This window comes from Pelodiscus sinensis, chromosome 1 (genome assembly GCF_052426305.1).
Source record: "Pelodiscus sinensis isolate ZL-2025 chromosome 1, ASM5242630v1, whole genome shotgun sequence".
In the NCBI taxonomy this organism is placed as follows: Eukaryota; Metazoa; Chordata; order Testudines; family Trionychidae; genus Pelodiscus; species Pelodiscus sinensis.
Genome location: NC_143052.1, coordinates 84,221,852 through 84,249,254, shown reverse-complemented (window position 1 = coordinate 84,249,254; position 27,403 = coordinate 84,221,852). Strand labels below are relative to the sequence as shown.

At 38.7% G+C, this 27,403-nt stretch overlaps 1 protein-coding gene across 3 annotated transcripts in view; it reads right to left on the bottom strand.

Annotated features, from left to right (window-relative positions):
* Positions 1-1,932: 1,932 nt before the first annotated feature.
* Positions 1,933-27,403, bottom strand: part of NEDD1 (NEDD1 gamma-tubulin ring complex targeting factor) — a 45,846-nt gene continuing 20,375 nt past the window's right edge. For all 3 annotated transcript variants that reach the window (XM_006118281.5, XM_075933837.2, XM_006118280.5), the window contains exons 8-15: positions 26,036-26,225; positions 17,770-17,901; positions 16,763-16,810; positions 14,674-14,903; positions 12,693-12,849; positions 10,840-10,996; positions 6,256-6,322; positions 1,933-4,824 (exon numbers count right to left, since the gene is read on the bottom strand). In XM_006118281.5, the coding sequence (XP_006118343.3) occupies positions 4,720-4,824; positions 6,256-6,322; positions 10,840-10,996; positions 12,693-12,849; positions 14,674-14,903; positions 16,763-16,810; positions 17,770-17,901; positions 26,036-26,225 (1,086 nt within the window). In that variant the 3' untranslated portion in view covers positions 1,933-4,719. The remainder of the gene's footprint in view (positions 4,825-6,255; positions 6,323-10,839; positions 10,997-12,692; positions 12,850-14,673; positions 14,904-16,762; positions 16,811-17,769; positions 17,902-26,035; positions 26,226-27,403) is intronic.

The following is a 27,403-nucleotide window of genomic DNA, read 5'->3' as shown; positions in this document are numbered from 1 at the left end:
CCCTCTTGTTCATTGGTTGAGAGGAAGCCAGATTCTGTCAGATCTCATTCGCAATCTCAAGGATTGCCTCATCCATTCTAGAATTTTATAACGGCCGGAGGTTTTTCAGAAGCTGGTATTTTTGTTGCACTCTGACAAGTTGTACTTCTTATGTGTCTGCCACTTCTTTGAACAACACGTGAAATTATCAAATATCGTCCATTGGTGATGAGTCGCCTGGAAAGACTGCATTGTCCGGGGAAGAGGAAGACTGATCTGTTGGGGACTCTACATGCAGTTGTGATTGCTCTGATGTTTGGATCCCCTCCAATTCAGGTTGATGCGCTGCTGCTGTTACGTCTCCTGAAGGGGTGGGTGGTCTTTTGGCCACCTCTGGAGGTGTGGGTAGTCCAGCAGTGTTGTGCAAATGTTGACGTTCATAATAATGGGGAGATCTTGAAGTCGAATGTTCAATGGAATAATGATATTGTGATAGTTACGATGTTCGTGGTAACGGTCTTAATAGTACCTCCTTGGGGAATAGTGAGGAGAGTACCTCTTCCAGGGCAAGCAAGAACATCTGGAGTAGGATAATAGGGTGGGTGATCTGGGTGAATGAGATCTACCCCGTGAATGTGTTGGTGATCGAGAGCGTCTAATAACAGTATGGCGATGGTGAATATCGCCGAGAGCGGCTATGATGTAGAATATCTAGGATGGCACGACTCTCATGCGCTGAACACACAGAGACAGGAGAAGTCATGGAGCGAGGCTGTGGGAAGAAACAAGCCGGTTCAGAGCTAGGAAAGGGCATTATTACTCTTCTAGACTTGCCTCTAGCCTTCTCCAGTGCCAAGGATGGCTGTTGGCCATGTGACATGTCATGCGCTGGTGCTGAAGGTAATGCCTGAAGGTTTACAGGGACATTGAAATATAGTGGGCTTGCTATTCCAAAGTAACAGGCTTGCTGTGGAGACACAGGATAGCTATTTGAGGATATTCCTTTATCTTGAAATATTGTTGCAGTGAAGACAGCCACAGTGGGGCTTTATAGTTTGCTATAATTCAAACAAAAATTTGAGAATAGAGGATATAAACATGCTACATTTAGTCCCCAACTGCATGATGCCTCTCTTTTTCCCAAACTTCCAAGTGATTATGAACTATGTGCTACCATTCAACTATTCTAAGAAATATTATACTTAAAATGTAGTGAACAGTCTTGTGGAAAAAGTACTACTGATTTACATTTTACCAGGTGTCAAAATATATTTAATCAGTCAATGACCCTCACTTTAAGTACAGTCTTTTTAAAAGATTCACATTTCTTAGCACTGTCAAAAAATCAGCCTGACAACAACTCCATTTAAAAAAAATACATGGATATTATATATATTCTTGATTATGTATAGATCTATTTCCAGAATCCAGATTGACTTTAAAATGAGTATTTCGTATCTGGCTATGAACCAGGACCAAGGGGAAAAAAATAAACTGTTTATTTTCAAAGAAGGAGAGGAAAGTAAGCATATATAATTCCAAATTATAGTACAGGACAGAGGAGAGTCCAGAATCTCAGATGCATCAGTATTTGAGAAGTGGGGTAGAAAACATGCACTCTCCCTCTTCCAAAAACAGTATTTTAAAGTGTTCTTCAGCAATGGCCATCAACTCTGTCATAAGTTTACACATTTCTAAGTCACATACATCTGTGACTCCATAATTACATGGTAGAAATAGAACTTTACCATAACACCAATTCCTTTACATGGCTGCCACATTGCTTGTTGCTTGTCTCAAAAGTAGGGGAGATACTGCAAAGCTAGACACAATAAAGAATTCCAGGGTAAATAATGAATGAATAATGTGGCCATGCCTAGTTTGCAGTCTTCGTCTTGACACATATAACCTTCTGTATTAATAAAAAAGATGGCTACCACAAGGACTTTGGTCTAAAGGTTAAAATAAACAATTTTATTTTAAAATACAGTTCAGATCTGTGTACAAATAAAACATGTTTTTGCCCCCCTATGGGATATCAGACTGCCAGATGTTTCTACCAGTCACCAGTGCCACACTAATGCTGAAATAAAGAAACAAGCCCCAGAACAAAGGTCAAAACCATTTCTTCCTTCAATCACTGTTCTTGCAGTGTCCTGTGTTCAGAGGTTCAGACTTCACCTAGATTATGAATCAAAAAATAGAAGACGTGGTGAAAACCTGCAGGCAAATTCTCAGGATGCTCTTCCAATTCCCTGATATTTTATGGCCATCCTGGTGCAAAAGCCTTGGGATTAAATGGATTCTGCATGTTTGCTACACTAGATTAACAATGCATACTGTAGAATGGTGAAAGATTTACAAGCAGTGGGGGGCAACCTTGGGGTTCTATATGTGGCCCATGAAACATTGTTTACCACTGCCCATGGGCAGGACTGCCAGCTTATGCTGGTTTCCATCCACGTAGTGCCCCCCCCATGAGTATTATTAAAGTGACACACACTTAAAGCAAGGACACATGAAGCGATCTGCTTGTACACAACATAGACCACGAGAGCTACCTCATCCCACATACTGCTATGAATCAGTTGGCACATCCTGCAAATTCTAGGTATGCAAGCACAGTTAGCAAAATAATCTATCCCATGAGACAGTCTTGGTTATGACAATCTTGCAGCCCACTGAGATGAAGACGACCCACTCATGAGGCCCACTTACTAGCCTTGGCTGCCTATCACTGATTTAAAACACTTTTAAACATCATCTTTACACAAGTTTGTGGCTGGTAATTTGAGTGTCAATTAGAACTTATTTGCTCCTCCTACAAACTTACAAAGTTTTACAAAATACTATTTTTTCTGTACATTAGCATTAAATTACTAAAATAAGTTTAAGTTATTCTGCTTCTTTGAGTTCACTGAGTTAAGTAAAACTTTATAGAAACACTTTAAAAAAGTTCATTTGAACATAGTAGCAGTACACTGCAAGCTAATATTCAAGTTGTGATCATAATTTTGAAAGCTACCTCAATATTCTATTTTTACAAGAAAAAATAATTCAGTAATTAGCTTGTAAAAATACAGGAAAAATGCTTATGCTTCTCTTAAACATGTTAAAGATGGTGACAAGAATCAAAGTGTGTTTTCGTGTTTCATATTTGCACTGTATCATTTTAAGTAAATAACAAGCTTAATGCTTTGTTCTGGATTTTTCATTTATTGGAAAAATGTCATCTTGTCTGTAAAGGTTACATGTTGTAGCAAATAACTTAATGTGGTCTCAGTTCTTTCTTGAAGTCTTCCTTTCAGTCTGAACATGTATGATTTGGAAGAGAGCTATATATTGGCTATGGGTACCTAAAGATCTTCAAAACACCAACTCCAAAAGGCACTTGGTAGCAGAGGCCTGCTCAGCCCTTGCTAAGGCAATATTCTCACTGGTGTGATTTTGAGTGAAAGCCTGACTCCATTGAAGTCAATGGCAAAACTTACATTGACTTCAGGGAGGCCAGGTTTTCATTTTAGATATTTTGCCTTATTAAGGAGTGCAAGAATAGGCCTGGAAGAATTGTACTGCTGGACAAAAAGTCAATACTAATATGACACATGCAGTTATGTTATAGCGAAGACAAACTGAATTCATTTGGTATTCAGCAGGGCCAAAAAAAATTTACAGTAATGATTAAGTGGCAAAGATTGGTGAACACATGCCTGCAGCATATGAGGTACAGTAAATAGGTGATAAGGAAGGGAGAGAGGGAAGAAACAATATGTTGGAGTCAAATCCTCAAAGTCTGTAACTATGTTGTACTACTGGCTAAGTATGTACACTCAGAACATTTCAAAGGCTACAAATTATATTCAATGAAACTGGGTAAATTATTCAATATGCCATAAAATATGTAAATATTCACTTACATAAATGAAAGGATTCTAGTTTACACAGATAAATTGTAACAAAAACTCATCCTAAATATTAAGTTTATAAGCACGGGAAGGAGTGCAGAGAAGATGAAGAAATCAGTGGCAGAAAAGTACAGAGTTATCATAAAAACAATTAAAAAACACAAACAAGTGGATGATCACATTCATGAATATATCAAAAACTGAAGTCAAATTTTGCTTCATATAGAAAAGTTCTGAGTTATAAATAATTGCATGTTAATCAAATAATTACTAGTAAATTCCCTGTTTTACCCAGCTATTCATAAACAAAACTCCAAATGTCACACTGAAAACTACTGTTTTTCACAAAAATAGTTGAAATGCTGAATCTAAAATGACTGTTGTTGATGAACGTGAAAAAGAATGTCAGTCATATAGATATGATAGCAGGTATATGATCAAAAATTCTTATGGAATATACATTCTTATAGAATATATATTTTTATTTGCCCCGTTTCCTTTTGGTTCATAAAAGGCACTTTGTGGACAGCTAAAGCTTTGACAAAATATCCTGTTAGCTTTCCTGGTAGACAACAGATGTATTTCAAGTTGATTTACCATAAAGATATGAACACATTCTTTACAGCAATTATTAGTGCAGATTTATCTCTGTTAAAAATTTTACAGTTAAGTATTTTGTCTAGTAACATTTATTTAAAAGAAGAGGTTTTCTAAGTTCAAAAAACCAATACTGGATCTTCATACACAACTTCAGTGTTTGGTAGGTAATGTCTTGCAAGTTAAAGTACAAAATGCATTAAGTTCATGCCAACAAAATAAGCTTTGCATGGGTCTTTCAGAAGTGGGTCCTCAGTCTTTTGTTTTCTTCTCGTAATTTTTCAATTTCAGCTACTAAACTTTCATTTACAGAGTATCTTTCAAGTAAGGCATGCATTTCATTCTAGAGGGAGAAAAAAAAAAGGTGAAAAAACTCTTCTCATCAACAGCCAAAGTTTACTATTCAAATTTTGTTCGTATCTACAGAAAAAACAAGCAATGTAGACGTTTTCTTTTTGCGCAAAAACCCCTTTTTATGCAAGATCGGTAAATCGCCTTGTTTGGGGCATAAAGATCTTGCGGGAAAAGGGGGTTTTGCGCAAAAAGAAAACGTCCACGCTGCTTGTTTTTGCACAAAAAATCCAGCGCAAAAACGGATGGGCATAAAATATGCAAATGAGATCACGAGTCATTCAAATGAGCCCCTCATTAGCACATTTTTTGCAAAGAAAATTTGTAGTGTAGCCATAGCCTCAGACTAGGGATTTGAGAGTTTCATTTCAAATTGAGCTCCTGTACACAATAAAAACATTGTTAATGTTAATTATTTTTAGTATTTGCACAAGGGATGTGAAAGGCTAACCAGTTAACCGGCAAGCATCACCCTCAACAGGTAATGCTTACCGGTTCCAGTTAACCATAAGGGCTGGAGCAGTTCCCTGACTGCCCTAGGCAGGGGGCTCTTCAAGTTCCGTGGGGCCCACCACAGCCAGCCAGCTGGAGGAACCCTTGTCTGTGGCAGGACCCCCTCGCCACAAGTTGAAGCAGGCAGGGGCTGCTGACACCATTCCCAGGGAGCTGGATACAGAGCCCACAGAGAAGCCTCCTCCCCCAGAGCAGAGCCGGCACCTCTTGCCGGCTCCATTCCCAGGGAAGCGGCTTCTCTGCAGTAAAGAAGCCTCCTCCCTGGGAACAAAGCCAGCTACCCCTGCCAGCCCAGCTCCTGGGGAAGGCAGCTTCTCTGCTTATTTAAGCTTTATACTACTTACTTAAACTTTAGACTGTAGAGCCCACAGCATGTGAAACTGCTAAAATTTTCAGTGGTAACACCGATATCTTTTTAACTGACTTTTTACATCCATAGTTCACACTACAGTAATGTAGAGTCAATGGTAATCTCACACATCTCAGTCCATTGCTCTCTCCATATGAATATGGAGAAGGTAAAAAAAAAAAATAGGCAAATAATTTGATTTTGTTTTAGGCTGGTAAGTAGAAAAACCATCACCATATGGAGCAATATTCTGTGTTATACCACAGAGATTAGGGCCCACTTACCAAGGCTAATAAGAGGGCCCTTACCATATAGTTTAAAACTAAACTATAGGTTAGTTTAATTTGCCTTTTGGAAGCTTAATAGATTTCAATACTTCATTTAAATCTGTTTCAAGCTGAGCAAATAAACACAGATATTAATATGTAGGAGTTTCCCATCCATCTCTTCCCTGTATGTTTTCTATTTAGATTGTAAGGCATGCATGTAGCTTTCAGTTATATCTGAAGTGGCAGGCACACTATTACTTATAGACATTTTCATATTTTTCTTTGTACATACCAACTGCATATGGAACTGTTTAATCATCTCCACTTGCAAATTCACAATGTCTCGATGGCATGCTTCTCTGGGGGAACAAAAGTATAAGTAGTCCCAAATGACATGTCTCATGAATGTCCTAAAGACATTAGTTCTCTAGTACCCAAACAGAAACCCAACTAGCTTATTACACTATATATCCTGGGTACAGGATTAAGTTCAATGACTATCCCCCCCACTACCAACTGGTGCAGGAAGACAAGTGTAATTGTAATAAAGCAATCAGTCATGGCCCATGTCTCTCCCTACTTCCAGTTCCCGCAGAACAGTTCATCCAATGATTATATGCATCCTTCTCCATAGCGCTTGAAAAAGAGTTTTAAGAGAAGAGCAATGCAGAACATTTGAGAGCTTGTCCCCTCTTTGCTAACAGGACCAGAAATGACAGTAGAAAGTAGGGATGTGAAGATTTAACCAGTAAGCCTCACCCTTAAAAGTTGAAGCTTACCAGTTAAGGTTAAATGCTAGTGGGATGGGGGGATGTCGCAGACAGGGGCTGCTCAGGCAGGGCTGGAGCAGCCCTTGCCTGCAGAGTGCCCTCTGGCATCCTGGGCAGTGCAGCCTCAGTCCACAATGGGCCCAGGTGCCTCAGAGGTACTTTTTAGTTTACTTGGGGGTGAAATGGATTCAGAGAAGCAATGGTGTAATTCCATTTTTCCTCTAATTCCTTGTCTTTGAAAAATACTCATAAGAAAGTCAAAGGCAACAGCTTCCACAGCATCCAAGCCACCTCAACAGTCAGGATCTCAACAGCACCAAAATTTGTGGCATCCAGAGTCTGAGATTTTAAGTAAGGATTCCCACCTTATTCTAACTTAGAATTTGTTCTAAAACTTCTTAGCCTACTCCATTAAAGCAGGGATCAGAGTAGAGTTTCCCCAGTCAGGGGCCTGATGACCTGTGTTTGATGCTAGAAAATGTATTTTACAAAATTGGCACTCCTTAAGCCTAGGCTTTCTAAAGGGATCTGTCATCCACAGTGACTGATGACCTTCATGTTTACATATGTTTCCAGGTAAACATTTTTCTTTCAAGTGCAAAAAATATGAATCTTATATTCTATTAATCTATTATAATAAATAGATACAGAGAATACAATGGTGTAGGCTGAAATGCTCAAAGAAATTGGTGATGCAAAGATTTGGATCACAAGGGCACACATGCCAATCTCAGTAACTAAATATCTGGGTCATAGCTCAAGACAGCTTTTCTCCCAAGAGAGCTTGACCTTTTTCTTAAGAATCGGAGGGAAAGAAAAGTGAAATATAAGAAAACTCTGCCAATAGGAAAAAAACTCCCATACATTTTTATTATATTTCTTGATTACATCCTGAAGTAGTTTATAAATAAAAGCAGCTATGTTATTTTCTCTTAAAACACAATAAAAAAGGAGAAACACTTCTGGAGTAGGTGGAAATTACACTAAAACAGAAAGAAGAGCTCAGTGTCATAGTATAAATAGATTTTGCTAATAACAAAATGATAGTTCTGTCAGACACCGGAATGTGTTTTAACAACAACAAAAGCGATCTATTATATAATGTTGTTTAATAGAAAACAGACAAAAAAGTTATCACAAGAACAAAAAAATTGTAACATTTCTACTTAGGAGCAAAAGTGTGAAATTCATTTTCACCTATAGAACTGGTCTGCATTTTTTTTCCAACATAAATCAATATAGAAATCAGTGCCAAACCTCTGTTTTGTATAACAGCCTATAGAACTAATATAAAATGATTTTTTAAAGAGACAAAATAACCTAAGATTTTAGGGAGTATGTAAAAAAAACAAAAAAACAAAAAACAACAAACCACAAGTTTAAAAAAATAAAAATCAACACAATGCAGGTCCCCGGATCAGAGATGTATGACTGGACAGAATGCCACAAGGCGCACTCAGCCTAAATATGGGAACTGTAGAGTAAAGAAACCCCAGAGCCAACACAAGAATACTGGTGAAGGCTGGGGGAAAAAAACCCCACAAGGAAAACCAGGTGATACTACTCAGGTTAAAGCCTAGTTTGCAAGAGAAAATGGGAATAAAAGTGGGGGAGACAGACACTCCACAGAGACATCCAAAAATTTTGGAATGCAAAGTTAAAAACCCAGCCCATCATAGCTGAGTTTCTTAATAGCCCTTCTTTGCACAGGTCTGATTCAACTGTATCTCAATGTTTGATTACCCATTAGTGGGAGTTTTCAAAACAAAAAGCCCAGCAGAGTTCTGAAGGGGTTAAATTGGATCTAATCTTCACCTGAGAATTTAGCAAAATAATTATTTTGGGATGAGTCCCCATGTGGGCACACTTATTCTGGAATAGGAATGCCTTCTAATTTAAAAGGCACTAGCAGTCTGGAGTAAGTGGTCGCATGGGGGCTTTTACAAAAACAACTATTCCAGAATAATTATTCCAAAATAGCTATTTTGGTCAACTGCAGTGTAGACAAGCCCTTAATTAATCCTTCCAGACGGTTCTCTCTGTTATTCTGAGAACTCCTGAAAATGAGAGATGAAAAACTTTAGGTAAAGTTAATGGTGTTAGACAATATTGACTTCCTGCGGTCCAGCAAATTCTCTGCTTCGGCACTCATCAGGTCCTGAGGACGCCACACTAGAGAGGTTCAACCTGTTACTGCCAAGGTTGAACCTCTCTAGTGTGGCACCCAACAGAGCTTGTGCCATCTCAGTAGGTGATATTTGTACCCTGACAAATGAACTCCTTTGCTGGCATATGTTGAATCTCCACTGTCAGGCCTTGCTGGTATAGCTGAACAGGCAGAGCTGTATCAGCAAATCCTTTGTAGCATAAACCAGCATTTCCAGGCTTTGTCAAATACCTAACAATGCTCACATCTGAAGTATCACCATTGTTATCTGAGTTACAAACAACTAAAATGAAAGAGGCAGTTGCCGCCTCAGTCACCGTTTGGATCACATTTTTGTCTTGTCTAGACTAGGACTTGAAGATGCAACATTAGCTCACAAATTCTAACTAGTTTGAAACCTAGTACCAACAAGGCATGTTGCCTTTAATATGAAGTTGAGTTAAAACCTAAAGCAAGAAAGAGTAAAGCTTGGGCTGAGTATCACACCAGAAAATTTTTCCTCTGTTTCCTAATGGAAGAGTGACCTCTTCAGACATATTTAAGGCAGGGAAGTAGCAGTTAAAAAAAAAAAAAAAAAAAACCACAGAGGTATAGAACAATTGTTTTTAAGTAAGGAAATCCAGGAGGTCATCTAGGTTTTCTTTTCCTCTCCTTTCTAAAACCTAGAATTCCAATGAAATCAATGCATTGGACCCAAGATTCAATGAGTTAGGAGGCTCATGGTGAATGTTCCTATAGTTTGAACAACGAGGAGTCCTGTGGCACCTTAAAGACTAACAGATTTATTTGGGCATAAGCTTGTGTGTGTAAAAAACACTTTGTCAGATGAATGGTTTTGCAGATACAGACCAACATGTATCTGAGACCTCTGAGACCTGTAGTTTAAGCTAAACTGTTAAAAATGCCATTCCTTCAGCTTTTATTAGGCATTTTGTTTTCATCAAATGAGCAAACTTTTAACAGCACTGTACAACTAAATGAATGCCAACCAACATGCTTCATTTTGCATAGAGCTGCACTCAATCCTGCGAATACCTGATCTAATAGCTTTTCAGCTATCTAGATCCTGAGAAAAGCTCAAAGCATTGCTTTGGACAATTTATTTTCTTGCTAAAAGAGTGGTGATTGCTCAAATATAAAAGCAGAAGATGTGAAGGCAAAGTATAAGATACGGAGACCTATTTAAGGGCTTTTGTAACACCTGACCTATCATATTAAAAATTAATGCTCTAGTGGTCTCCATTTGAATGTACAATTTCACACGTGTTAAGATGGCAACTATCTTTCCCATTTTAACTGGAGCCATATCAAACCTGATTAACTGCAAATGAAGTCTGTAGCAGTCTTTTTATTTCTTTCAGTATGACTTAGATTGGGGCTCAGGAAGGAAGGGGAAATGTCTCCCAAAACTGTTAGTACCCAAAACAAACTCCTATTTCTAGGACAAACGAGAAGCAACAGAAGACTCCACAAAGTCGTGCCGTGAAAGAAGGGGATTGAACTTGATGACCTCTCAAGGTCCCTTCCAGTTCTAGTATTTTATGAAAGTCAACTAAGGAACATGTAAATTTTAACTTACCCAAGAATAATGTAATTTACCAATCTTAGAAAACTGTAAAATTGACTCGTGAGTTGTCTCCATTGTAGCAACAACTTACTGAAATCAATGGGTCTACTCTCATGAATAAAGTTATGCACAGGCTTACAAGTCTGCAGAATTGGAACCACTGATGCGTCAGTGACAGGCGACAGACATCCTAATATAAATCTATAGCACGTATACTGTACTTTTATTGAAAAACTGAATTCTGATTATCAAAAACAGAAATTTGTTTTGCCATCCAGAGTCTGTATTCAACCATACATGTAAAGTTATAAAATCCATTTGAAAAAAAAATCAAGTCAATAAAATAATTCATGTTTTATAAATATACCATACCTGAAATCATCCAGTGTTTCCTGTATCATATTCTGAATGAAATGAATCTGAACTGATGTCAAAGGTGCATTTGGTCTATTACTTCCAATAGTGTCTACTATTTTTTCAGATAATGAATTAGCAACTCCCACAGTGACAGAGGAAGTTATCTTCGGACCTACAGAAGATAAAACAAGAGTATTAGAGCGTATCTGGAGAAAGAAAGAGAAAACTTCTATTACTTTATAAAGCCTCTATCTTGAGAGATGGATCACAAACTAAGTGAGTCAACAAAGCTAACATTCTGGGAGGTATCAGAAGGAGTAAGATAAGGAAGACTTGAGAAGTTGTTCTTTCACTCAGCACAGATACTCAGCAACGGCCTCAACTGAAGTTTTGTGTCTAGTTCTGGGCATTACGCTTAAGTCCAGAGGAAGGCAACAAAAGTGAGCAAATGTCTAGAAAACATGACCTATGAGGAAAGACCCCCCCCCCCAAAAAAACAAAAAACCCAAATCCTGTGTAGTCTGGGGAAGAGACTGGGGGAGGGGAGAAGTGGGGACATCACAGTCTTTAAGCACTGGAAATTGGTTATAAAGAGGAGGGTGACAAATTGTTCTCTTTATCTACTAAGAACAGGACAAAAAGTAAGGGGCTTTAATTACAGCAAGGGAGATTTACGTTAAACATTCGGAAAGCTTTCTGTCAGTGCTGGTAAATACTGGAACATTTACCCAAGGAGGCTGTGTAATCTCCACCACAGGAAGTTTTTAGGAAGAGGTTAGACAGAAACACCCATCACTGATGGCCCAGATAATACTTAGTCCTGTCTCTGTACTTAGGTTGCTAATGGTATCGGAAGGTCTCTTGAAGAATTCACAAAAGCACCCATGAAATTGAATGCGGAGAATACCCCGATGACCCCAATACTCCATGGGGTTACAAGGAGTAAGGGAAGTCTTTGGGAAAGTTTCTCCCATCGAAGTCCTACAGTGGGGCCGACCCAGAAATTTAATTTAAGGTACACTGACTCCAACTATGCAATTCCTGTATCTGGATTAGGGATGTTCAAATTAATCAACTAATCGAACAGTTGATGGAATTTCTACCAATTATTCGATTAGGCGATAAGGGCACTTCTGCTTTGAAATGTAGCAAGAGACCACCCAGCTGGTGCCACATTTCAATGGTGGAAGTGTCACACGCCACTTTGAAATGTACATGAGCCCTGCTGACCACAGGCTCCAAGCGGTGATTCCACTTTGAAACGTACAAGAGCCCCGGAGGGGACTCTTGTACATTTCAAAGTTGGAAAGCCAACGGCTGCACCCCTGCCCCCTCCCATGGAGCTTTTAAGCTGGGTTCCCTTAGCACCCCTGCATCCCTCTCTCCCACTGCCTCTTTCTAACAGAGACAGGGGGATTGTGTGGGAAGCGACTAATTGACTATCCAATAAGCTTTGTTTACATATCTAATCTGGAGTTGCTTATCTTAAAATCAATTTTTTTCCCCAGTGTAGACCTGGTCTACAAGTTCCTGACTTTGAAATGTGAATAGACCAAAATGCAAGAGGGAACTTTAAGTGTATAGCAGCAGGGTCCACACAGGGACACAATGTTTGGCAGGTTAGATTTACAACCAAGCTTGCCACAAACTAAGTGTTCATAGAGACAAGCCCTTAAACGCTTTTGCATATTTTATCCTATACCTAAGCTACTCTAGTTATACTCATCATACTGTCAAAAAGATCCACACACAGCTATTTGCCCTTTAATTCCATTTTAATGCTAAAGTCACTTCTGTAACATTTGCCACATCAGGTATCCTAACACACAGTAACCAGATACAAACTCAGACAACTACCACAGACTTACCTGCTGAGGTAGTACCATTTACTGGTGAATCGGACATCAAGAGTGCCTGAATATTCTTCCCTAGCCTCTCATTTGCTTCTGGAGACTTGATTACAATGGGCAAAGGTGAAGTATTTGAATTTCCAGACTCAGCGCTCGATGAGCTCAATTTTGAAAGCTTGTAAGTCAAATTAAAAACAGCAGTAATTGTAACACTTCAGTTGCATTTAATAATGGTTTATGTTTTAACATCTACATTGCCTCTTATGTATTTTTGCTTTTGGAAAGCTGAAACAAATAGGTCTAGCTAGAAAACAATAATTCCATTACTCCCAAAAATGCTGACAGTTTGGAATTTGCTTTTGTTCCACATTAGACGAAAACTGAGACCTTTGACATTTTCCACAGAAATGAGAATATCAGTCCTAGAATACCCATTAGTTTAGTGGCTAGGGAACTCCTTTGGGATGTGGAACACCTGCTTCAAATCAGGAGTGCCCTACACATCAGGCTACACAGATAAGTTCTCTTTCTGAAATGTTCCTAACATTTTAGAGGGGAAAAATAGTTTGTTGAGTTGCCATTTTTAACAAAAAAGTGTTTAAAAAAAAATCTGACGAACTAACGACAATACAAACCAAAATGTAAATAAAATATTTTACAGCATATCCTTGAAGATGACCTCAAAATTTATAATGCTAAAACCTAGTATCTATCTGCAGATGTAGACGAAAACAGATACTATTAATGTTTAATGCAGTATTTTCCTCTCATCAGGAAAAAAAAATCCAGTAAACGAATTACTACTCTCTCAGAAAGATCTGGCCAGTAGCACAGCCATATGTTCTAGCAAGGCTTTTACAAGTCCCACATGAGCCATAACTGGAGAAAAACAGGGTATCAGAAACATAGGAAAAGCCAAAAGAGCCTTCAGCCTCAATAGGGTCATGGGAGATAGTTTGATCACATAAGGCACGTCTAAACTACATTCCTCTTTTTCGAAAGAGGAATGTAAATGAAGCAAATCGAAAGTGCAAATGAAGCGCAGATTTAAATATCCCATGTTTCATTTGCATACTCGCATCCAAGCGCTTTTTCGAAAAAGGGGTTTTCGAAAGTGGAAGCACAGTCTAGATGGGGTTCTTTCAGGGAAAAAAACCACCCCCTTTTCAGAAGAACCCATACTCCTCATTTTTTTCCAGGAGTAAGGGTTCTTTCAAAAAAGGGTTTTTTCCTCCCCGAAAGAACCCCCTCTAGACTGCGCTTTCACGTTCAAAAAAGCTCTCCAACACGAGTATGCAAATGAAGCATGGGATACTAAAATCCACGCTTCATTTGCACTCCTCTTTCGACAGAGGAATGTAGTCTAGACATAGCCACAGTTCTTAGGCTCATATGTTTATTCTTCCTAGGATGGTGCTTAGGCCTCTGGCACTGAAGATCACTCCGTTTTTCCTGCCTTTGTTCACGAAGGTATGCCAGAAACATCCTCAGACAGAGAACCTGCTTGAAACTCAGAAGATTGTGCCCAAAAGTCTTGTGCTGCAACAGACCTTCCCAGAGCTAAGGAAAACCCCAACATTGAGGGGGGAACTTGCCATGGCTTGCTCCAGTGAATGAAAATATCCTGGCTAAGTGCTAAGGTGCTGCATTAGTACCACATCTCTCTCATCTGGATCTAGCACTGACTAACGACCCATAACAACAACAAATTCTTGAGAAACTCATATTGCTCAAGACCAAGATTTTTCTGTGAATCACTTTTGAGAAAAGTCAGACATTTAAAGAGATCAAGAATCTGAATAGTCTAAACTGGAGTACGATAGAAATACTATAGAGTTATTGTGACATCTAAGATCTGTTTTGCAGCACTTTTAATAAATAGTGCCTGGAATAATTTTTGACAAATCTGCATCAGCAAAAAGTACTTATTGCAGTATTTAAGGCAAAAGGCAGACACTTAAAAATAACAAAACCACTCAGAGGAATTAGTGTAGAATACCTGTTTGAAGGGTTCTCTGGACTCTTGTTTTCCAGTATTTATTTTTGTAGCTTCAGCATCTTGATTTGGATGCTCACCTTCTTCTTTAATAGGAGAGCCCACAAATGCATGTAATGGGCTAGAACGTGTCCCTTGCATGCACACACTCACTGTGTTACTTTTTACAGGAAATACAGTGTTTAATTGGGGAAGAAAATCCAAACCAGAAAAGTAGGGTAGGAAATCCAAACCTGAAAGAGAAAAACAAATCATAGAATCATAGGACTGGAAGGGACCTCAAGAAGTCATCAATTCCAGTCTCCTGCCCTCGCGGTAGGACCAAGCAGTATCTAGATCAGCTACTCAACTTTGGAAGCCCCGGGGGCCACAATGATACTCATAGCACTCGCCGAGGGCTGCAACTTAAGTGTGGTTGCATATATATGCAAATAGCTTCTTTCACACTGATGAGCATGAATTCAAAGAATTAAGGCAAGACTACACAACACGCAGGCCCCATTTAACTCAGTTCTGCTGATATTAATAAAATGCAATATTTACCTGACTTCCACCCATGTGACAGCACTATTAATGAGCAATGACAGTCCAGGAATTTAAGGACTAAAACACATATCAACATAAGACCATTATATTGACTCGCCATTGTGAAGTGTGTTCCCAGTGAGGTCATGTTCGAAGGATCCCACCCACGGGTCACATGTTGAGCCCTGTGTAAACCCAAACTGCACTGCAGGCTGCTAACAAATGGGTTGAGTAGCCCTGGCCTAGGTCATCCCTGACAGATGTCTGTCTAACTTGCTCTTAAATATCTCCAGTGATGAAGATTCCACAACCCTCCCTCCCCCCGCCCAGGCAATTTATTCCAGTGTTTAACTACCCTGATAGTTAGGAAGTTTTTCCTAATGTCCAACCTAAACCTCCCTTGATGCAACTTAAGCCCATTGTTTCTTGTCTTATCCTCAGAGGCCAAGGAAAACAATTCTCCTCCCTCCTCCTTGTAACACCCTTTTAGGTACTTGAAAACCACTATCGGGTCTTCTCTCAGTCTTCTCTTTTCTAAACTAAACAAGCCCAATTCTTTCAGTAGTCCCCTCACAGGTCAGGTTTTCTAGACCTTTAATCATTTGGTTGCTCTTCTCTGGACCTTCTCCAATTTCTCCACATCTTTCTTGAAATGTGGTGCCAGAACTGGACCCAATATTTCAACTGAGGCCTAATCAGCACAAGTAGAACGGAAGAATGACTTCTCGTGTCTTGCTCACAACACTCCTGTTAATACATCCCAGAATCGTGTTTGCTTTTTTTGGCAAGCGTCATACTGTTGACTCATTTAACTTGTTGTTCACTATGACCCCTAAATCTCTTTCAGCAGTACTCCTTCCTAGACAGTCACTTCCCATTTTGTATGTGTGAAATGGATTTGGAGTACTTTGCATTTGTCCTTATTAAATTTCATCCTGTTTACCTCAGATCATTTCTCTAGTTTGTCCAGATCATTTTGAATTTTGACCCTATCCTCCAAAGCACTTGACCCCTACAAGTTTGGCATCATTTGCAAACTTAATAATTGTACTCTCTATGCCATTATCTAAATCACTGATGAAGATATTCAACAGAACCAGTCCCAAAACAGGCCCTGCAGAACTCCACTTATTATGCCCTTCCAGCATGACTGTGAACCATTAATAACTACTCTCTGAGAATGGTTATCCAGACAGTTATGCACCCGTCTTATAGTAGATTTTCTATAGTACAGAAAATCTTTTCTGGCTTATATAGATGAATGCTTCAGAACAAAAACAGACACACATGGAGAGCAAACCTACAACCTGCACTGTGGATTACCTACAGGCATGCTTTTGTTAAAACAATTATGATTTGCTGTTACACAGCACACCAAACATTATGCATATTGGACCCAGACATTATTGCATCAATTTTATACCAGTGCAGTTCCACTGATTTTTGACTGGATGATTTGGTTTCAATGGAATCACATCAGCATAAAGCGGACGTAATAACCTGGCTAACCAGGCTTTTCTCTTTGTTTTTTAAAACCGTAGTAGAAATGCACTGCCAAAGCACTTACCATCTCCTTTTCCTGGAAGCTCGTCATTTGTTTTGTAAACTGCAACATCTACATATTGAGAAAAATAAATAAAGGTAGACTTAAAATGTGTGCAAGATTCCATCTGTGTCAATATTCTACAACAATACATTAGTTTAATAATAAGCAATTCACTTCACTTTGAAACAGGAATAGTTTCTGTATTCTGAACTCTTACTTCTGCACTGAGATCTGCTAGCATGAATTCTTGCACTCACATGGAAAGGCTTATGCAGATACAAAACATGTATCAGTATCCAATTCACAAAAAGCAGATATTTGCAGATGTGCAAGTCTCTAGATACAAAATCTGAAACTGCATCCAATCTGCAATCCCCAAAAATGATCTGAGGCTATCTGCAGTTTTGTAAGACTGCATGTAAGTGCAGCGGTCCACATTAGTGCATGTGTTTATAGCATCAGGGCCTAAATGTGAAAGCAGACTTACCCTCAACATAAGCGCCTAGAACTTAATACAAATAATGCTTCTGATTATTTTCTTATTGATTTGTCTCCTGGTAGTTTGAGCATCATGTTAGTCTCTCTCACACTTTTGTTTCTAAAAGGTTTTAAAAATACATATTATAGAGAAAGTTTGGGGTGCAACCAGGATCCCAGGATTGGGGGAAAATTTGTATCTGTACTATGCACCACAGGCCCATCTCAGACGGTAAGTATGTATTTCAATGACCACCATTGCAGTATTTTCATTGACACATATTTTCTTGGAATCAAATCGTACATTTTTTTAAAATGCTCTGATGAAAGTTTGTCATCTGCCTACTTTAAAAACAAAACAAAAACAAAACATACTTTCCAAAGCCTGCAAAAATATAGGATCCTGTGCAATATGTACAAAACCAAAAGCATTAAGCTCTCTAAACCTTGTTGTAAGGAGAAGACTATACAAAATAATGCCACCCAGACCACACAAGAAGATCTCATCTCCATTTTATCTAAAGTTGCAAGTTTTAATATTAACAACTTACCATCTCTGACTGGAGAGAACATGTCACCTAAACTATCTCGTCCAAGATCATTAAAGTTAGTCATATCAGCATTCTTCCCATGATCTGTTTCTTTAGACAGAATTATATCCATGCTGCCACTGCGAGGAAAAGCTTCAGATAACAAAAACAGTCTATTAAGTATTTACTGTTTCATTGCATCACATAAGAGATTCTGCTTGCTTTACAGAATCTCTAATTGATCATTAATCCCAGCAGAATCCCTAATAAACAGCAAAACAAAGTTTGCTATATTTTTATTGTACTATACCAGTTCTAATTAGAAAACCAGCTCTGATAGCTTGGCTTGTACATCCCTCCATAAGAGATAGTTACCAGTCATACACATGAAAGAAAAAAATATAGGCTGACATTTTCCTTTTATACAAAGAGTCTTATTAATAGACACAAATTTTCAAGCTAGGTTTTACAGGCAACACTATGAAATATATTGTTTACTTGATGCATGTAGTCAAAGCAAATTCAAGACAAATGGAAATTAGTAAAAACAAAACAAAACCCAACGCCACCAGGTGGGCAGGATGGAAGAAGCCAAGCAGGATTCAAAGCCTCCAGCTCCTGCAGGGAGAAGCCAGTGGGTGGGGTGCATGCCCTACCACCCCGGGGAGAAGTCAGTGGCCCGGGTGCATGGGCGCACTCTGCTACAGGCCAGCCCAAGGAAGAAGCTAGTAGGCAGGGCATGCATCCTTCCCCCACACTGGGCCAGCTCCAGGGAGAAGCCAGTGACCAGCGTTCCCTTTCTATCCTTAGGCAGGTTGAAATTTCTCATGTGCATCATAAGTATTTAGGTAGTGTATGGATGTGCACCACCAGTACAAACATAAATCATATAAATATTTTAAACAGTCTATAGGGGTGGAAGGAAATATATTAAAACAAGGGATAGTTAGTTAACAAGGAGCAATGCTTACGATGTTTATTTAATAGGAAATCAAATACAGAAAATTAACACTACCCTTGTAATACATGTATCATCATCCTAAAAACTCAAGTAGCTAATAAAGACACCAAAATACACATTATTAATACATACCTTAGCTTTAAGATGCTAAACAAATCTATGAGTCAACAAGAAATAATCATGCTCTCCTTGCAAATACTAATAGTCCCCTTTCCAGGGTCAGTAACTATTGTATGTAGCCTTGTAATTTTGTAGGTAATAAGTTAGTTATAATGAAGGTGTTATAGCAAAAGTTTTGGATTAAACTTAAACACAAGATGTAGGCCTCAGACAGCCCAGGCAGCTTTGTTAACTTAGTTCCAGCTCTATTTCATGTTAGCATGTTCTGATGTTAAAGTGAAGGGATGAAATACTGTAATGCACTGTGATGTCAGTATTAGACAAAGCCTTGAAACAGACAGAAAGAAGTTTAATGTTGAAAGACTTTATTAAAGTTACCAAGTTACTAGAAGTATCCTTTTGTCCCATGTTGCAATTGTGTAAATGAGAGAAAAGTACAAAGGCCACTGCATACCCAAATGGTTAGAGAAGGGGCCGGAGACTCAGAAGCACCAAATAATTATCAAGTAAGTGAAAGCACACTGAAGACACAGAGTACCAGCAGATTGATGAACCCTGACGTTAGTGGCAAGCACCTCTTGTTAGAGAACTGATAACAGGTTTTGCCAGAAGACAACACCCAAGAGGGGTTGTCAACATACTGATATCAGATGACTTTTTCTTCAAATAGTATTCTAACGTATGCTGCATTTCAGGCAAATCCCAAGCAGTACCCCGTTATAAAGATGGATGTAACACTGAAGACTCCATTGCCAGCCACAGCATCTGCTTTAGAAGAGTTAATTAGAATGTTTGGATAAAAGGTATATGTTGAAGTCCAGATTATGGCTTCGAAACATCAATTACTAGAATTTTGTTAAATGAAGTAGACTGGAACCTTGTATAGTGGGCTACCATTCTAGGAGAATGAACTTTGAGAGTCTTCTAATCTATTAGAGTTCTTTGAAGGGGTCAACAAGCATGTGGATAAGGGGGATCCAGTAGATATAGTGTACTTAGATTTCCAGAAAGCCTTTGACAAGGTCCCTCACCAAAGGCTCTTAATTTACCCAAGTTGTCATGGGATAAGAGGGAAGATCCTTTCATGGACTCAGAACTAGTTAAAAGACAGGAAACAGGGTAGGAATAAATGGTAAATTTTCAGAATGGAGAAGGGTAACTAGTGGTGTTCCCCAGGGTCAGTCCTAGGACCAATCCTATTCAACATATTCATAAATGATCTGGAGAAAGGGGTAAACAGTGAGGTGGCAAAGTTCACAGATGATACTAAACTGCTCAAAGTAGTTAAGACCAAAGCAGACTGTGAAGAATTTCAAAAAGATTTCACAAAACTAAGAGACTGGGCAACAAAATGGCAAATCCACATTTATATGGATAAATGTAAAGTAATGCACTTTGGAAAAAATAACCCCAACTATACATAGAATATGATGGGGGCTAATTTAGCCACAACTAATCAGGAAAGAGATCTTGGAGTCATTGTGGATAGTTCTCTGAAGACATCCACACAGTGTGCAGCAGCAGTCAAAAAAAGCAATCAGGATGTTAGGAATCATTAAAAAAGGGATAGGGAATAAAGCAGAGAATATCTTATTGCCCTTATATAAACCCACGGTACGCCCACATCTGGAATACTGAGTACAGATATGATCTCATCTCAAAAAAAGATATACTGGCATTACAAAAGGTTCAGAGAAGGGCAACTAAAATGATTAGGGGTTTGGAACGGGTCCCATATGAGGAGAGATTAAAGAGACTCAGACTTTTCGGCTTAGAAAAGAGGAGACTAAGGGGAGATATGATAGAGGTCTATAAAATCATGAATGGTGTGGAGAAAGTGAATAAGGAAAAGTTACTTACTAGTTCCCATAATATAAGAACTAGGGGCTACCAAATGAAACTAACGGGCAGCAGGTTTAAAACAAATAAAAGGAATTTCTTCTTCACACAGTGCATAGTCAATCAGTGGAATTCCTTGCCTGAGGAGGTTGTGAAGGCTAGGACTTTAACAGGTTTAAAAGAAAACTAGGTAAGTTAATGGAGGTTAAGTCCATTAATGGCTTTTAGCCAGTATGGGTAAGGAATAGTGTCCCTAGCTTCTGTTTGTCAGAGGGTGGAGATGGATGGCAGGAGAGAGATTGCTTAATCATTACCTGTTTGATTCACTCCCTCTGGGACATGTGGCATTGGCCACTGTCAGGAGACAGGGTACTGGGCTGGATGGACCTTTGGTATGACCCAGTATGGCCATTCTTATGTTCAGAATGAATTATGTCTTGTTATGGCAAAGTAACTGCAGATATTTGAATCTGTCAATCAATTCACACAAAGAGTCCAGGAGACTTCATGAAATGCTTGGTTCTATCTAAATAGAAGTCCACTTTGCTGGCATCTAGAGAATGTAAGACCATTTCCTTTCTGGTCTGGTTTTCTTTCAAATGCCAGGTAAAAATCTGATTAACATGGAATTCAGAAGAAACTTCAGGTAGAAGTCTAGAATGTAGTTGCAATGAAACTTTGTCCTTGAAGAACATGGTAAGTGGAGAGGATGTCTTCAGAACCCCCATTTTTTCAACGCTACCAGCAGAAGTGAGGTCTACCAGGAAGGCTGAGTTCTTAGGTGGAATGGTGAACAGATACAGTAGTCAGAAAAAGTACAAAAGGCGGCTTCTTAAGATAGTACAGGACCAAGTTTCCATCCCATATTGGGATGGGTTCCTTAATCTACAGAAAAAGATTCAGCAGAGGAATCCTTTGAGGAATCTTTTTGTGAAGTGAACAAAACATGAAAAACCCTCCAATGATAAATGAAAGGATGTCATAGCCACAAAGTAAACCTTGAAGGAACCATGACAAGATCTGATTTATTTTTAATTCCAACAGGTAGTCAAGAACAGCAGAAAGGAAAGATTGAACAGAAAAAAAAAAACCCAACAGACCCACCAATAGTGAAATCTCTTCCCACTTCTAAAGATAAGCAGTTTTCATATGTCTTTCTGCTGTACTTCCTACATGTAATACTGGGTAAGTGTATACTATTCTACCTACTAGCTTTACTTTCACCAAAACCCAAAAGAGTATCCATTAAAAAAAAACTTAAGCACAGGTTTCTTGGCTCATATAGAAGAAAATATATAGTTTTATAGCATTACCCAGATGCCAATTTCGATTATGTACTCTTTAAAAACTATTACTTTTTTATGATTGGTCTTGTTTGTATGCTAGGAATCAATTAAATATTTAAATAGAAAAGATGAATGCTTTTAATAATAAGTGAATGTGAGGACTCTCCAGACAATGCAGTAATGTTGATTAGTGACACTTCTTCGGTACACAGGAAGCTTTCTACTTCACCTCATGCCTCACTGAATACTCAAGCGGGTTAATTAATCAGCGTCCCTATAGACTGCAATGCCTTATTGCTTAATAAAATGTTGTTAAACATACTTTTACTTATTTAAAAAGGAAAGTTTAACTGTATAAAAATACTTTTAATGAAGTGTCATCGGAGCTTTAAAAACCCAACTTGCTCAACAGACTTGAAACTATATTTTCAGGGCTGGCTTTGCTGAAGTTATACAGAGCAGTGTCATTTACTTCCATGAAGAGTATGATTCAGAAGTCCTACAAACCAGTTGCTAATTGGAAGATGCTAAATCAACACAGCATTTCTCTTTCAAAGCAGTGTACAATGTTAAAATACAACAAGGGCATATCTATTAACTACTTTTGTGGTAAGCTTCATCTTAAAAGAAAAAAAAAATGTAAAGAATTTCCTGCATCTCTAAAAGCTAATGGTAAGTACTTCTCTCAGCCAAAGGACATGCCTGAGGCATAAACTCAGAGGAAGGAAGAAACACTGCATGTACTATGGCAGCAAGATGACTTTGAACTGCCTAACGCTATTCATGCAAAAAAGTTAAAAAAAAATTTAAGCATGTGTAGAATTTTTTTTTATTTTGGTTACCTTCAGACATTAAAAAAAAAAAATGTGGATTCTAGAGAAAAAGGCAAAGATCACCAGATGTTCCTGGGAGACATAACTAAACTAACTCAACTCTCATCCTGTATTGCCCAGCTATCTTTCTAGTTAGAGTCAGAGGAAGGAGGAGAGAAAAACAATTTAGCTCACATCAGAAAAAGTTCTAAAAATATCATGAATGGCATTGAAAAGTGGATAAGAAAATGCTTTTTGTTTGTTTTTTTTACCCCTTCACATAACACAAGAACTAGGGGTCAACCAATGAAATAAATAGGCAGTGGATTTAAAACCAACATAAGGAAGTACTTTCACACAAAGTCAGGGATGTTGTGAAGACAAAAAGTAAAAGTGAGTTCAAAAAATGAATCAGGTAAGTTCATGGAAGTTAAGTCCATCAATGGCTATTTGCCAAGATGATCAGTGACCCAACTCCATGCTCTGCATGTCCCTTTACCACTCGCTGCCAGAAGCTGGGAGGAGTGGGATCATTTGATAACTGCCCTAGCTATTCCCTGTGAATCATCTGGCACCAGCCACTGATGGAAGACCGGATACTAGATTAGATGGACTATTAGGTTGGCCCAGTCTGATCGTTATGATGTATTTATAATTTCATGCGGACCCCAAATAGTCTACTGGTACATCTAAATTTTTTATCACAATACAAAATGGACTGTGATGGTCTACTATTATGGTCATCACGTTTACAAGGCTCTGGTAAATTTTGCACAAAGCATGACCTGTGATACATCCTTTGAAAAGTCAATCTACTGACTATTAAAATGTGTGTGGCAACACCATATGCAAAGTTGTAAGATTCTGCAGTATGCTTATCACTGAAACAGATTTTAATTCTGGGTAACATCCATAAACCAGTTTTTCAAGAGACAAAGACATACTATCACCCTAAACAAGAGTTAAATGGTTATTGCCTTCTTAAAAAATCATCCTCCAGAAGGAAGGCAGGAGAGATATAAACAACTAATTTAAATTTCATCCCAGGGCTTATTCAAACCTCATGTCCACAAAAGACTGAGTGTCACCAAGACTCAAATATGTTTCCAGCAGAAGATACTGAATTCAAAAGAGCCAAGAAACTTGACTTCACCTCTTCTCCTTGTATCTCTCTGTTCATGACATCAACAACTCCCAAAAGAAATCAGCTAAGAGTGAGTTGTCTCAGGTTGAAGGGAGATCAGCCTATGCTGCAGTAAATTTCACAATCGGAGACAAAATCTTTGATTTTAAATTCACTTAGCTTGTTAAGTTAGGTATTAGCTTGGATATTATTCATTTTCTTTTGTAACCAATCCTGACTTTCATCACTTAATCTTTTTCGGTTATAAACTTAAATTATTGCTTTATCTTAACAAGTGTGTTTGGTTTAAAGTCTGCGGGACACTCCATTTGGAATAACAAAACTGGTGTGTATAGCATTTTCCTTTGAGGAATGATGGATTTATGAGTCTGCATTGTTCAGTAATGTGCTGGACAATACAAAGCACATATTTCTAGTGAGGTACAAAGCTAGGACTAAACTTGTGGGTATTACCCTGTATATAATTCATGGGTGACTTGTCAGCATGTCCATGTATATATCTAGAAATGAATTTGCATGTCAAAGGCTTTGTGAACAGGTGGATGTTCAGACAGCAAAACAGTGTAAAAGACAACCCAGACTAGAGACTTAAGGAGACACAGGTGACTTATTCAGTTCCTTCAGCTATTCTATCATAAGCACACGCAGTTTCAGGATGCAAGGCTTATACAAAGGTGATTAAATTGTGGCTGCTACCAACCTTATGGAGAAACAAAATACCCTCATATCTGTAAAACTGTGTGTTTGTCTAGACAGTTATGTGCAGCAAGCTACGGTCTATATTAGGGATGTAAAAGTGTAATCAATTAACTGGATTAACCAAAAAGCAAAAGTTTACAGGTTAATTCTATAGACTACATTTAATCCCCCCTCCCACTTGCCAGTAAATTTTTTAGCAGGCTGGCCAGCAGCCCAACTAAGTCTTGGCTTGTGAGGGGTCTGGGACCCACCCCACCGTAGCTCTGCATTTAAAGTGTATTAGGAACTGGGTGGGCAGGCAGCCCAGCTCAGTTCTGACTCGTGCCAGGTGTGGGAGCTCAGACCACACCCTTGACAGAGGCTGCTGCCATCCCACAGCACTGCCTCTTTATCAGAGGCAGCAGCAGAGGGCGACAGGCAGTGGTACGTGAGGGGAGCTGGTGTTTGAACTGGCTCCCTTGGTGGACCAGTTCCCATCTGGCACCCCATGCTGCTGCCTCTGATACAGAGGCAGCAGCACAGAGTGGCAAGAGTCTTCTCAGGAGTGAAACTAACCTATAAGAATAGTCAACTAACCTATAAGAATTTGTGAAGTTACTCAACTATTCAATTAACTGATCTTTAACATCCCTAGTCTATATCTATCTCTCACTAATTGTCCACATGGACCCTAGTGCTGTGCATTAAAAATTCCCTGGCTTGTTTTGATCTATTCTTGTTTCAAAGCACAACAGTGAACTTTTAGTCAGCAGCAAGGTCCACACAGACAGTGAGAGGTAGATTTACAACCCAGCTTGCCATGCACTGTTAGTCTAGACAAGACTTTAGTAAGCTAGAAATTTTGACATTCTTTTGTTTTTGGGTTTGATACTGCCTGTATTACTAACAACATCAGTGAGAAAAATGGTCCTTTTCTGTATCCAGCTAAATATTACAAACCCCTATGTTAAAAAGAAAATTAAAGTTGTTTAGTCAAACACTGAAAAATTACAAAATATTAGACTTAATATTGCCCCTGGGGCTGAATTTAGCCATCTTGTGTGTACGCAATAGGATACAGCCTTTAATTAACATTATCTCACACTAGTTTTCTTCCACAGGATGCCTGTCTCAGTGCAGAGAATGGACCTGGCTTGGCACTGAATTAAAGTTATCTAACAACTAGGCTGCTGTCAGTCAATACCTTCCTGATTTGTTGCAATTATTTGAAGACATGTGGTGAATGACACAGGGAACTGCAAGAAGAGAAAAATGCAGTCTCATAGTAAAGATGGTTGACTCCAATTACACACACACACACACACACACACACACTATTTCACAGTGTCATAATGACTATCTTTCATACTACAGGGCTGGCCAAAGCCCATAAAGTATCTTCCCCCACAACTCAGATAATTTCCACTCCTTAAAACAGACTTCTTACCTGTTTTGTCCTGAGCATCTGCTCCTTTGTTCTCAATTGTTGAGATGGGCTGGGATGAAACTGTAGTTGGTGTGTTGGAAGTAAGATTTTTGATTATGGCAGTATTCTGAATTCCTCCAACATTACTACTTGCTTTAACATCTGTTCTTTTGGATGCTGGTTTATTTGAAGAACATTTATTAAAGCTAGACTGAAGAGAAACAGCAAATGTAAGATGTTATTAGTGCTCCAATTTAAAGGGAAAAAAACTCTTTCTTCCTGTTCAAAATAGAGACATTTCATAAAATGTTTAAATTGCAATAAATTGATCTAAACAAATATAATGCATCAGTTTCTGATTACAAGCAGGGACTCTAAGGTGTTAAGCCTACGTGGGAGAGTTCTGCATTATTTCTATGAATGTTATATGTGCCTCATTTTACTTTATTGAGATCACTCTGTTTGACTGCATGGAGTTAAATCATAGGAGGCTGTTAGTGGGAAACAAACAGGAAATGGCACAATGGCAGAGGTAAGACACTTCCAAAGAGAATACTGAGGGTACTTAAGGGAACCATAGAGGAGCCATTTAATAAAGAAAAGCTCCTGGCCTGGTTCCGACTAAGTTGCAGGTTTATTTTCTTAAGACCAGGCTCAAAAGGAACACAAAACCATGAAAGATCCCAGGAGAGAGGACAGTCAGGTGTGAGTGCACAACAGAAGATAAGTTCTGGACTGAGGTACTAGGAAAATATTGCAAGGGCTCACTGTCTCTGTCAGGTCAAGAGCAGAGATATTTGGCTTAAGTAAAACTACTGCTGCGGTCAAAAAGGCAAATAGAATGTTAGGAATTATTAAGAAAGGATAGAAAATACAACACAGAATATCTTACTGCCCCTGTATAAAACTATGGTACACCCACATCTTGAATACGGTGTACAGATGTGGTCTCCTCACCTCAAAAAAGATATTTTGGCCTTGGAAAGGGTTCAGAAAAGGGCAACTAACATGATTAGGGGTTTGGAACAGGTTCCATATGACGAGAGGCTAAAGCGACTGGGACTTTTCAGTTTGGAAAAGAGGAGACTGAGAGGGGATATGATAGAGGTATATCAAATCATGAGTGGTGTGGAGAGGGTGAAGAAAAAAAAGTTATTCATTCCCATAATATAAGGACTAGAGGACACCAAATGAAATTAATGGATAGCAGGTTTAAAACTAATAAGCAAAAGTTCTTCTTCACACAGCGCATAGTCAACCTGGGGATCTCCTTGCCAGAGGAGGCTGTGAAGGCTAGAACTATAACAGAGTTTAAAGAGAAGCTAGATAAATTAATGGAGGTTAGGTCCATAAAGGGCTATTAGCCAAAGGGTAGGAATGGTGTCCCTA